Here is a 12729-nt window from a genome sequence, read left to right as displayed (position 1 = left end):
TTTTTGTACCATGGTACATCAGGATCATACTAATCCATCCATCTGAAAATTACCATGTAAACAAAGTTTTCAACAATTTGTGGACCAAATTAGACTGATCATGCAAGTAGGTCTTTGGCATGTTGTCTACCCATATCTGAGAACTTACCAGGAAAGGTACCATGGTCTCTCCTGCAAAGAATCAATTGTATTATACACTTGGTTAACTAGCCTTCACTAAGCATGATAAGTATTCTCTAGATAATTTAGGAATCTACAATTAAAGGTGAAAAAGCTTTTCATCTGTATATAGGTTGTTGTTTGTTCCTGTACTGATGGCACATGAAAAACAACAGCAAATCATCATCATTAACTTCCAATGACCAGTTTAGGCAGGCTGAGTACCTATTGGACTTCAGGGGCTACATTTTCCATGTATGGCGTTCAAATTAATTCCAGTTCTGGGAATTCCAGGTTCCAACCCATCACCCAAGGTTTTTGAAAAGCTATGCTTAATTGTAAATGGCCTAATTGGCCAGGAGGTGTGAACTTGGTGCCCAGTCAGCATCTATCTCTCCTAATTGATGCTAACAGATCTGCTGAATTTTGCCAATGTCCCTTTGTTCTTGAAAAACCAGTTGTGGACTGCTGCTGCCTGACCGAATCAAGTGGGAAGTTCCTCTGAAAACCAGGTCAAATGAGGCAGAAACCGAGGGCTTGGAAGAAGTTGGCAGAGAGGCTGCAAGGGATCCACTGTGAGGTAGAGATGAGGGTATCAAAGAGGAATGGGGAGCAAGGCAGTGAGGAGTTGCGAGAGGAGTGGGTTTTGGCCAGGAGACAGGAAAAGGCTTGGTGAGTGGTCAGAAGTGTCGCAAGTAGGTAACCAGGGTTAGGACGATGGAGATAGGGGGCAGTGAGGGCCTAAAGGGGATCAATGGATAGGAGGCAGCGAGGGATCAGGATTTTTAAAATTCGCTCATGGAATGTGGACTTCACTGGCTAGGCCAGCATTTATTGCCCACCCCTAATTAACCTTGAGCAAGGAGTAGTGAGCTGCCTTCTCAAACCATTGCAGTCCATATGATGTAAGGATACCTACTGTGTTGGGGAAGGAATTCTAGGAATTTGCCTGGCAATGAAGAAGGAACAACAATTTATTTCCAAGTCAGCATGATGCATGGATCCCTTGCAACTCCTCTGGTAACCTCTTCTGAGGCCTCACTTTCTGCCTCATTTGACTTTCTGGTTTCCCGAGGGAACAGTTTCCTTGATTTGGCAAGCTAGCAACAGTCCCCAACATGTTTTTGCCTGCCTTTGTTGCTGGTGCAGAGCAGGCAGTCTTTGCTCCTCAAGGTGCTTAGAGTCTCTAATTAGGCACCGGGTTCCACATAGCGGTGTTCCTATGTGTCTACAACTTTTGCCCTTCTAGACCGTAGTGGTTGCGTCAATGGAAGGTGCTGTCCTGGGAGCCTTGGTAAGTTCCTGCTGTGTATCTTGTAGATGGTACACGCTGGTGCTACCGTGTGTCAGATGGAGGGAGTGAATGTTTGTGGAAGGAGAGCCAACCAAGTGGGCTGCTATGTCTTGGACCATGTCTAGCTCCTGAATGTTATCAAGAACATAAGAAATAGAAGCAGGAGTAGGCCATCTAGCCCTTCGAGCCTGTCCCGCCATTCAATAAGATCATGGCTGACCTGAAGTGGCTCAGTTCCACTTTCACGCTTTCTCCCCATAACCCTTAATTCCCTTGCCTACCAAAAACCTATCCACCCGCGTCTTAAATATATTTAGCGAGGTAGCCTCCACCACTTCAACGGGCAGAGAATTCCAGAGATTCACCACCCTTTGAGTGAAGAAGTTCCTCCTCAACTCTGTTCTAAACTGCCCCCCCTTATCTTGAGGCTGTGCCCTCTAGTCCTGCTGTCCTTTCTGAGTGGGAAGAATCTCTCTACCTCTACCCTATCCATCCCCTTCATTATCTTATACGTCTCTGTAAGATCCCCCCCTCATCCTTCTAAATTCCAACGAGTACAAACCCAGTCTATTCAGCCTCTCTTCGTAGTTCAACCCCCTCATCTCCGGTATCAGCCTAGCGAACCTCCTCTGCACTCCCTCCAAGGCCAAAATATCCTTGCGCAAGTGCGGCGACCAAAACTGCGCACAGTACTCCAGCTGCGGCCTCACCAGTGCCCTGTACAGTTGCAGCAAGATCTCCCTGCTTTTATATTCAATCCCCCTCGCTATAAAGGCCAGCATCCCATTTGCCTTCCTGATCACCTGCTGCACCTGCAGGCTGGGTTTTTGCGACTCATGCACAAGGACCCCCAGGTCCCTCCGCACCGTAGCATGCTGCAGCTTTTCGCCCTTTAAATAGTAATCCCTCCTACTATTATTCCTGCCAAAGTGGATAACCTCACACTTGCTAACATTGTACTCCATCTGCCAGGTCCTCGTCCACTCGCTTAGCTTATCTAGATCCCTCTGCAGACTTCCCACACCCTCCGCACAATTTGCTTTTCTAGAGCTGCACTCATCCAGGCAAATGGAGAACATTCCATCACACTCCTGACTTCCGCATTGTAGACAGAGGACAAGCTTTGGCATGTTGGGAGGTGAGTTACTCATGATTCCCGGCCTCTGACCTACTCCGATAGCCACAGTATTTATATGGCTAGTCCAGTTCAGTTTCTGGTGTAAGTGGTAACCACAAACATGTTGATAGTGGTGGATTCAGCACTGATAATGTCATTGAATGTCACGGAGCAGTGTTTAGATTTTCTGTTATTGGAGATAATCATTGCCTGGCGCTTGCGTAGTGCAAATGTTACTTGCCACTTGTCAACCCAAGCCTGGATATTGACTAGGTCTTACTGCTTTTTGATATGGACTACTTCTGTATGTGATGAGTGGTGAATGTGTTGAACAATAATAGTCAACAAACATTCCAACTTCTGACCTTATGATGGAAGGCAAGTCGTTGATGAAGCATAGAACAGTACAGCACAGTACAAGCCATTCGGCCGTTGATGTTGTGCTGAGCTTTGTCCGAAACCAAGATCAAGCTACCCCACTCCCTATCATTCTGGTGCGCCCCATGTGCTATCCAGTAACTGCTTGAAAGTTTCTAAAGTGTTCAACTCTACTATCACAGCAGGCAGTGTTTTCCACACCTTAATCACTGTGAGTGAAGAATCTACCTCGGACATCCCTCCTATATCTCCCACCATGAACCTTATAGTTATGCCCCCTAGTAACAGCTACATCCACCTGAGGAAATAGTCTCTGAACGTCCACTTTATCTATCCCCCTCATCGTCTTATAAACCTCTATTAAGTCGCCACTCATCCTCCTCTGCTCTAAAGAGAAAAGCCCAGCTCCCTCAACCTTTCCTCTTAAGACCTACCCTCCAAACCAGGTAGCATCTTGGTAAATCTCCTTTGCACTCTCTCCAATGCTTCCACATCCTCCTTATAGTGAGGTGGCTAGAACTGCACACAATATTCCAAATGTGGTCTCACTAAGGTCATGTACAGTTGCAGCATAACCCCACGCCTCTTAAACTCAAACCCCCTGTTAATAAACGCTAAGTCATGATGTGGAGATGCCGACGTTGGACTGGGGTAAACGCAGTAAGAAGTCCAACAGGTTTATTTGATAGTAAACTCACAAGCGTTCGGGGTTTGCCTCTTCGTCAGGTGAGTGGAGAGTTCTTGTTGGACTTTAACCTGGTGTTGTGAGACTTCTTACTGAATAAACACTAACACACTATAAGCCGCCTTCATGGCTCCATATACTTGAATGGCAACCTTCAGAGATCTGTGGATATGAACCCCACGATCTGTCTGTTCCTCCACATTCCTCAGAATCCTGCCATTGACCCTGTAATCCGCATTCAAAATTAATCACCTCGCACTTACCAGGGTTAAACTCCATCTGCCACTTTTCGGCTCAGCTCTGCATCCTATCAATGTCTCTTTGCAGCCTGGAAGAGCCCTCCACCTCATCCACTTCACCAATGTTGGTGTCATCAGCAAATTTACTGACCCACCCTTCAGCCCCCACTTCCAAATCATTGATAAAAATCACAAATAGCAGAGGACCCAGCACTGATCCCTGTGACACACTGCTGGTAACTGGTCTCCGGTCTGAAAATTTCCCATCCACACCACCCTCTGTCTTCTATGAGGTAGCCAGTTACTTATCCAGTCAGCTAAATTTTCCTCTATTCCTCTATCCCTTACTTTCTTCATGAGCCTACCATGGGGAACCTTATCGAACCGCCTTACTAAAATCCATGTATACGTTATCAACTGCTCTACCTTCATCTACACACTTAGTTACGTCCTCAAAGAATTCAAGCAGCTGAAGATGATTGAGCCTCAGACACTATCCTGAGGAACACCTGCAGTGATGTTCTAGAGTTGAGATGATTGACCTCCAATCACTACAACTGTCTTCCTTTGTGCCAGGTATGACCCCAACCATGGACAGTCTTTCCCCTCATCTCTCTTGACTCCAGTTTTGCTCAGAGTCCTTGATGTCACATTTGGTCAAGTGCTGCCTTGATGTCTGGGACAGCCAACTAAAGGTAATAAAGGTTCAGGATGCCGTAAGTAGCTGGTGAGCATAGGTGAACAGTGGGCACACAGCAATGAATCAACTGTACAGTGACCACGTATGAACTCCTGTATTGTAACTTCTATGTGGCATCTTATTGTAGGCTTTTTTGGAAATCCAAATACACAACATCTGCTGGCTCCCTTTTACCCATTTTGCTTGTTACGTTCTCAAAGAACTAATTTTGTCAAACACAGTTCCCTTTTCATAAAAACATAATGGCTCAGTTTAATTATTTGATGGTTCACTTTTGACTATCTCCTTAATAATAGTTTGTAGCAATCTTCCAATAATAGATCTTAGGCTAACTGGCCTAAAACATAGAAAAACTACAGCACAAACAGGCCCTTCATCCCACAAGTTGCGCCAATCAAATTCTACCTACCTAAGTTTCCTGCTTTCTGTCTCGTTCATTTCTTTTCCCACACAACATAACTAGGTGCTTTGAAATTAATTCTCTTTAGGAGAAATTTAGGTTTTAGAACATAGAACATAACAGCACAGTACAGGCCCTTTGGCCCTCAATGTTGTACTAAGCTATGTTTAAACCCAAGATCAAGCTATCCCACTGCCTGTAATTCTGATGTGCTCCATGTGCGTATCCAGTAACCGCTTGAAAGTTCCTAAAGTGTCCGACTCCACTAAGGATCATTATCCCTACATCCTTTTAAAGGATAATGAGCCTTTTAAATGGATCATTATTCCTACATAAAATATATTTTCCCCCAAAACATATGTACCATCACACCATGTCGTATCGAGAAACAGCTAAAGGCAGTGAATACGACCAAGGCTGTAGGCCCTGGTAACTTCAAGCAATGCTATTGAAGTCTTGTGCTCCAAAACTAACTGTACCAGAAGCCAAGCTGTTCCAGTTCAGCCCCAATACTGACATCTACGCAGAAACGTGGACAATTGCCCAGTAAGTCCTGTTCACGAAAAGCAGGGCAAAGCATTGTCTAATCTGGATAATTACTGTTTCAACAGTACACTTGTGATCATGAGCAAAGTGATGGAAGATTTCTTTGACTCCCCTATGAAGTGACATTTACACTGCAATAGCTGCTCCTTGATGCTCAGTTTGGGTACAGCGAGGGTCACCCAGCTCCTGATTAAATTACAATCTTGGGCCAAGCGTGGACAAAAGAGCTGAACTCATGAGGTGAGGGGGTATCTGCCTTTGACTTCAAAGCAGCATTTCACTGAGTTTGGCAGCAAAATGTGCCTTTGCAAAATAGAAGTCAGTGCAGGTTGGGGGAAACCTCTACACTTGTTGTAGTCATACTTAGCAGTAATGTAGCACATGCCAACGTGCAACAGGAAACTTGAACTGATAATTAGCTTGTAACAGTCACATCACACAATTGCCAGGCAATAATCGTCGCCAACAAGAGAGAATCGAAGCATCTTCCCTTAACATTCAGTGGCATTATCATTGCTAAATTCCCACAATTGACATGCTGATAGTTACCATTGACCAGAAACTGAATTGGATCAGCCATATCAATATTGTGGCTGCAGAAGCAGGTCAGAGGTTGGGAATTCTGTACTGCTAACTCACCACCTGTCTGTGCAAAATCTACCCACCATCTGCAAGGTACAAGTCAGGAATGTAGTGATATACTCTCCACTTGCCAGGATGAGCATAGCTCCAACAGCAGTCAAGAAGATCAACCCCTCCCCCATTGGTGTACAGTCAGAAATAGGGTTGTGGCTGTGTTTTGGACTCGAGAGTCACACATCAAGTTGCCCAAGATTTAGTGCTAGGAGCACTGCTGCTTTTCATATATTTAAATGACTACAAGTTTGTCGCTACTGGACTCATTTTTGAAATTTACAGGTGAAAAGTATAAATGTGGTAGACAGTGAGAAAGATAGTAATAGATTTAAAAAGAACATGGAGACGAGTATAATAGGTCAATGAATTTTAATGCAGCAAAATGTGAGGTGATATATTTTGGTAAGAAGAATGAGGAGAAGCAATGCAAACTAAATGGTACAAATATAGATGGGATGCAACAACAGACTTGGAAGGTGACAGGATAGATTAACAATGCAGTTAGTGGAGCAAATGAGCTTCCTGGACCTTATGAATAGATGCAAAGAGAACAAAGGCCAAGAAGTTATGCTGAACGTATATAAAATACTAATCCTGCTTCAGCTGGTGCATCGTGTCAAATTCTGGGCAGCACATTTTAGGAAGGACTTGACAACTTTGGCGAGGATACAGAAAAGATGTACTAGAACGGCTTTAAGGTGAGAGTTAAAATTATATGGGTTGACTGGAAAAGCTGTGGTTATTTTCATTCGAGCTGAGAAAACAAAGATGAAATTTGATGGAGGTGCTTTAAATCATGAAGGGTTTAGTTGGAAGACATAATGAACAATTCTTCTCAATGGCTAAAGGGTCAGTAACCAGAGTAGACAGACTTGAGATGGTTGGCAAAAGGAGCTTAGGCAACATTAGAACAAGTACTTTCTAAGCTCTGAATGGTTATGATTTGGAATGCAGTCTTGACTGGGTCGGGGACACAGTTTCAATTGTAGTAATCAAAAGAGAATTAAGTAAATTTGGAGTGAGAATAACTGGATTGCCCTTCAAAAGAACCAGTGAAGATGGTCTGAATGGCCTCCTGTGCTGCGCTAATTTATGATCTGCCATTCCTACCTGCTCTCTTACCACCACCACCCCCATCCCCTGATTATACATTGCGTGAATGGGACTGAGTCAGATGAACAATAATTTGCTATAAAATGTTTGCAATTAAGTAGCCTCTGTGAAGCTTCTGTACAGTAATTGGCATTCCTGTGATTGTTTCTAACCACATTAAAGTCTTTTAGAACCTTGGACATTCTCTTTAATCAGCACCCAGAATGCTGAGAGTTATGTTTCTTGGTTAAATTATTTTGTGACTACTTTCTTGGGTCATTAAAAAAGAAAAATGTATTTTTTAATTTATTGATCCTTTTATATAGTGCTGTAACATCTCAACATTATTATTGTAATCGAAAATGTACTTAACAAGATTAAACAAGTTTTTTCGAGGTACAGAATTTTCCACATGCAACATATATTGAATTAGGAAACAGGGTGGGCCATTTATCGTCACGTTCCTCTATTCCATTAGTTCATGGCTGATCTGTATCTCTCAACTATTTACCTTTGATTTTGTATTGCTAAATTTTAGAGAATTTTGATTCTCTAGTAATTAACAGACAAAAGTATGTCACAAGATTTCATATTTTTAAACAAAAACAAAATTTAAAGGGAAAACTTTATATAATGTTATATCAGAATTTTTTTTACAAAGAAAGCAAATGTGAAAATGTAACCCTATGACCATAATTTAACGTTTGCAATTCAGGACTGCTACTGTCCCTCATACATGTAAAATCCAACCTGATGACGTTCAGTCACGAACCTGACTCCAACCTGATGTGAAAAAAATGGGAAGGAAGGTTGTTACATCCTCTGGGGTACCCTGTATGCATCAGGGGTATCCTTTCTCCAAGATGATACCCTTTTCCCTTGTTCCTCCTGTCTGGCCTCCAAAACTTGACCCCCAATTTCCCTCTCCCAACCAATTCCCGTCTCCCAACCAATTCCCGTCTCCCAACCAATTCCCCTCTCCATCTCCTCAGTTTCCCTGGTGGTGGGGTGGTGAGCCATGCAAACTTCCAGCCCAGGTAACCCTCTCAGGGATAAAGATTAGCCAAAACATGGTGAGAACTCTTCTGCTGTCCTTCAAGAAGTGCCACAGGAAGAGACGTTGGCTTATCTCTTTCAAAAGGTGACACCTTCAATAGTGTAATATTTCTTCAGTGCTGCGCTGAATTCTCAGTTGGGTTATGTCCTCAGGTCTCTGGAGTGGGACTTGAAACCACAAGCTTCTGATTCCGAAGTGGGGGGGGAAGATTGCTATTCCTGAACTGAGGCTAACATGCTACATTGCAAGCCAGCATTCATATTTCAAAAAAAAGGTGGAAGACTCAAGAAAAATCTGAATCCACAGCTACATTTTGTATTTTCAGATTAGGTTTGTTTAGAAAACTGCAGATTAATTCGAATAGCTCCACCCTAACAAATTATTTCACTTTTTTCCAATCTGCAGCAACTTTGACAAGCTATTCAGAAAATGTGGAACGTACTAAGTACAGCGGGGAAAGTAGTAAGGAATCATGCTCCAGGACAAACGTTAAGCCATGGCATGCTCAAAAATCTGCCTTGGATTCCTGCCTGTATCGAGTGGATGAAAATATATCTGGCTCTACGTTCAGCTTGAATAAATTCCCAGAGAGAAACCTGGAGACCGTCTCATCTCAGTCTGTCCACTCCATCCCTCTCTACCTGATGCCGCGACCAAATTCTGTAGCAGGTGAGAATATAGACCTGGTGCTAGTAATAATTCATGCAGAAAACACAAGTCGTGGTTTTTATTCATTTATTGTGACTGAACTATGTCTGCTCAATGCTGGAAATCCAGGAATCTAGGTATGATTTTATATGGTTGTCCTCCTGGCACAGAATCTTTCCTTCCAGGATCTAGGATTAGTATTTAATGGAGGTGATGGGATTCTTGTCCACCAGCTGGAGAGCCCCAGAAAGCCCTCTTTTAGGTAAGGCATGTTATAATAAGTGCCCTTAACTGGATAATTAGAGGTCAGTAGCTCCATTGAATGTCAGTGCCACCAGAAAGGTAGTGGCTTCAGAGATACAACCACTCTGGGCCTAGCATTGTCATTGAATTCTCAGGGCGCAAGTAGGAAATGGCAGGAGAGCGGTTGGCAGCAAGAGCAGGGGATGGATCTCAGCAAGAACCCCCTGCCTTTGAACGAGGGTAGCCTGCAGGAGTCTGTAAGGATCCCATACAAGTTTGGTTCCTGTGCTCCCAGTATGACAAGCCCTTGCCTACTGCTGGGTTAATTATTAATGAATTAATGTCCAGATGGTGGGGCTGGTAGGCAGTCAATGGACCTCATCACTGATTTAATCAGGAGGAGTGTGGCAGGACCCACACAACCGCCACCTCCCATGCTTGATTAAATGCCTCCCTGTCACCAAGCCACCATGGGGGAGTTCATCAAATTTTGCCCCAGCTGTGTAATTCCACTTGTAAAATTGTTTCATGGACTCGTATTCAAAGTCCATGCATTGGAATACAGAACACTGAAAGGCCTGGATAGAGTGGACGTGGGGAAGATGTTTCCATTTATAGGAGAGACTAGGACCTGAGGGTATGACCCTTTATACTGAGTTGAGGAAAAATTTCTTCAGCCAGAGGGTAGTGAATCTATGGAATTCATTGCCACAGAAGGCTGTGGAGGCCAAGTCATTGAGTGTATTTAAGACAGAGAGAGATAGATTTTGATTGGTAAAAGATTCAAGGGTTATGGGAAAAAGCAGGAGAATGGGGTTGAGAAATTTATCAGCCATGATTGAATGGCGGAGCAGACTCAATGGGCCAAACGGACTAATTTTGCTCCATTTAGTGTAGATTAGGAAGCTATTAGGGAAGGAGTTTCAGGATTTTGACGCAGCTATATTCAAAGAACAGAGATATATTTCCAAATCAAAATGATGAGTGACTTGGAGGGCAATTTCCAGGTGGTGGTGTTCCCACGAGTCTCTTGCCTTGCCCTTCTAGATGGTAGAGGTCACGGGTTTGGAATGTGCTAAGGAGCCCTTGGTGAGTTCCTGCAGTACATCTTGTAGATGGTACACATTGCTGCCATTGTGCATCTGTGGTGGAGAGACTGACTGTTTGTGGAAGGCATGATAATCAAGTGGATTGCTTTGTCCTGGTTGGCGTTGAGCTTCTCTGAATGTTGTTGGAACTGCACTCATCCAGGCAAGGGGAGAGTATTCTGTCCAATTCCTGACTTGTGTCTTACAAAGAACAAAAACAGCCCGGGAAACAGGCCCTTCGGCCCAACGAGCCCGCGCCACCATCTCAACACCACCAGTCCCCCTCTCCACCCGTGACCCTTGTCTAATGTTTTATGGCCATCCACATTGAGGGAAACTAATTTAGGGACAATTTATTACTGCCAATCAGCCTAACAGCATATCTTTGGGTTGTGGGAGGAAACCGGAGCACCCGGAGAAAACCCACGCAAGCACAGGGAGAATGCACAAACTCCCACAGACACTGGCCCACTGGTCTTGTTGCTAGTGGACACATTGTGGAATAGGGAGATGAGTACTTATGGAAGGATTCCTCATTTCCAACCTAGTTACTGACCTTTGGTGTATTATTTTATATATGTATGTATAATAGTGCCAATTCCACACTCTAAGCTCATCATCCAATTTTTATTAAAAAATACATTTTGTTAGTATGTTCACGATAACAGCTAACAATAATTTAACACTTTATATCAGTAGATTTCTGATGTCTTGAAAACTGAGCTGAGTTAGGAGTTAGCAGCTTTGACAGTTGCCTGTTACTTTATTTTGCTGTATGCAGTGAATGATTACTTCAATGTCAAAAGCATGAAACTTTCATACATATGATCAAAGATGAATATGTGTTGATTGGATGATTTAAGATTTGTCTATTTAAAGAGTGTTGTAAAACAAATTATTGATTGGAATGTAATTTTAGAACTATGTGGTTTGTGGATATAAAATGTTGCCTTTTGCAGTTACTTGAGATGCTAAATAAGTTACAGTAAAACTATTGGATAGGTATTCATTATGAATGCTTAATGTAATTTTCTGTGTATTTATAACGACTCAATTCCCACATCATTGATTAGGTTCTATTGTTTCAAATTCATGTATAATTTGGATTTTACTGGAACCCTGTCATTTTAGATGTAGTGTTGCACTTTACGATGTGGTGCCTGACAAAACAGTTGCAGACCTTTCAAATATACCTCTTTGAACATTGAAGTTAGTTAGACATTAATAGAAATAACAAACTTTGATTAATACATAATATCTAAAAATCTTGATATATATATACATAAAATATAACTTTCATCAGCATTTGAGTTATAAATTCTTTTTGCTAACCTCAGTAATTGCTCGCTCCAAATGACCGATATTTACTACTAGTTGACACACCATCAAAATTACAAAAACAAAACTTCAACTTTAAACTATTTTGTTTATTTTTAATTAAAAAATCAATTGTTTCACCTAAAATTACAGATTTTTTTCTCTCATTTCTAGTCTCCAAACTTGCTTACCATTTTCTTTCTGAAGTGGTTAACGTTGAAGGGGAAACTTTTTTCCTCTTTAATTGCTGGTGCTTGCATTCCAGTTGGAAGATATTAATCAAATACTAGAATGCCAAATATTGCTCTTTTTATAAAACAATCCACCAGCTAGTTTGGCTTTAGAATGCCACCTGAAACCTTCTCGAGGTTACACAGCAAAAATGGTCTGAAAGTAAAGTTTACTTTGAGTAGTCTGTTAAAAAAATGTATATACAGATTGTAAACCTTCAAGCAATGGGAGATTTTCCAAAAATAGGTCATTCCCACTGTCTTAATATGCAAAAACTCATGCAACAAAACTTAACTTTTGACATTTCGAACAGTAGCAATGTATATTTTTGAGATTGAAATGGAGTATATGGAGTTAATGGACTGTGGGGTCAGGCTGCCCACAGCACATTGAAGAGAGGGAAGGAAATGATGTGTTCAGCTAATCTTTAATGTGTGCAGAGCACCACTGGTCTCAGAACATTTGTTGGAGAACTGTAGTTGGAAGCATATGAGTGAAGTATAACTTCATTTTGGATGTAGCTAACCTTACCATTAAGTCTAGGTATAATTGTTTTCAGATGAGGGCTGTATCAAAAATCCTTTTGAAACCTTATAGATGCAAGAATTGAATATTTTCTTTGTAACATTACTCCTAAGTTTCTATAATTTAGAGGATAGATGTGTTTGCATTCCACCATAATAAACAAAGATGTTAAAAATATGTGGAAAAAGTTAGATTGTTATATATAAAATAATGACTTGCCAAAACACTGGAAATTAGTGGATATGAGAAGAAAAAAAAATTTATGCGAGACAACATTGCATGCAACTTGAATATTTGCAAATATATGTACTGTCCAAATTTTTCTTGATAAGAATATAAACAATTGTACAGTAAGTCTGTGTAGGCACGCTAAC

At 41.9% G+C, this 12729-nt stretch overlaps 1 protein-coding gene across 4 annotated transcripts in view; it reads left to right on the top strand.

Moving 5' to 3' along the window:
- The window catches only part of LOC145359270 (protein TANC2-like), a 1038666-nt gene that overhangs the window by 729379 nt on the left and 296558 nt on the right, over window positions 1-12729 (top strand). For all 4 annotated transcript variants that reach the window (XM_080213802.1, XM_080213801.1, XM_080213799.1 and 1 more), the window contains one exon: window positions 8709-8972. In XM_080213802.1, the coding sequence (XP_080069928.1) occupies window positions 8709-8972 (264 nt within the window). The remainder of the gene's footprint in view (window positions 1-8708; window positions 8973-12729) is intronic.

Source organism: Carcharhinus amblyrhynchos, chromosome 27 (assembly GCF_965287045.1).
Source record: "Carcharhinus amblyrhynchos chromosome 27, sCarAmb.v2.hapA, whole genome shotgun sequence".
NCBI classification, from domain to species: domain Eukaryota; kingdom Metazoa; phylum Chordata; class Chondrichthyes; order Carcharhiniformes; family Carcharhinidae; genus Carcharhinus; species Carcharhinus amblyrhynchos.
This window is presented reverse-complemented; position numbering and strand designations above follow the sequence as displayed.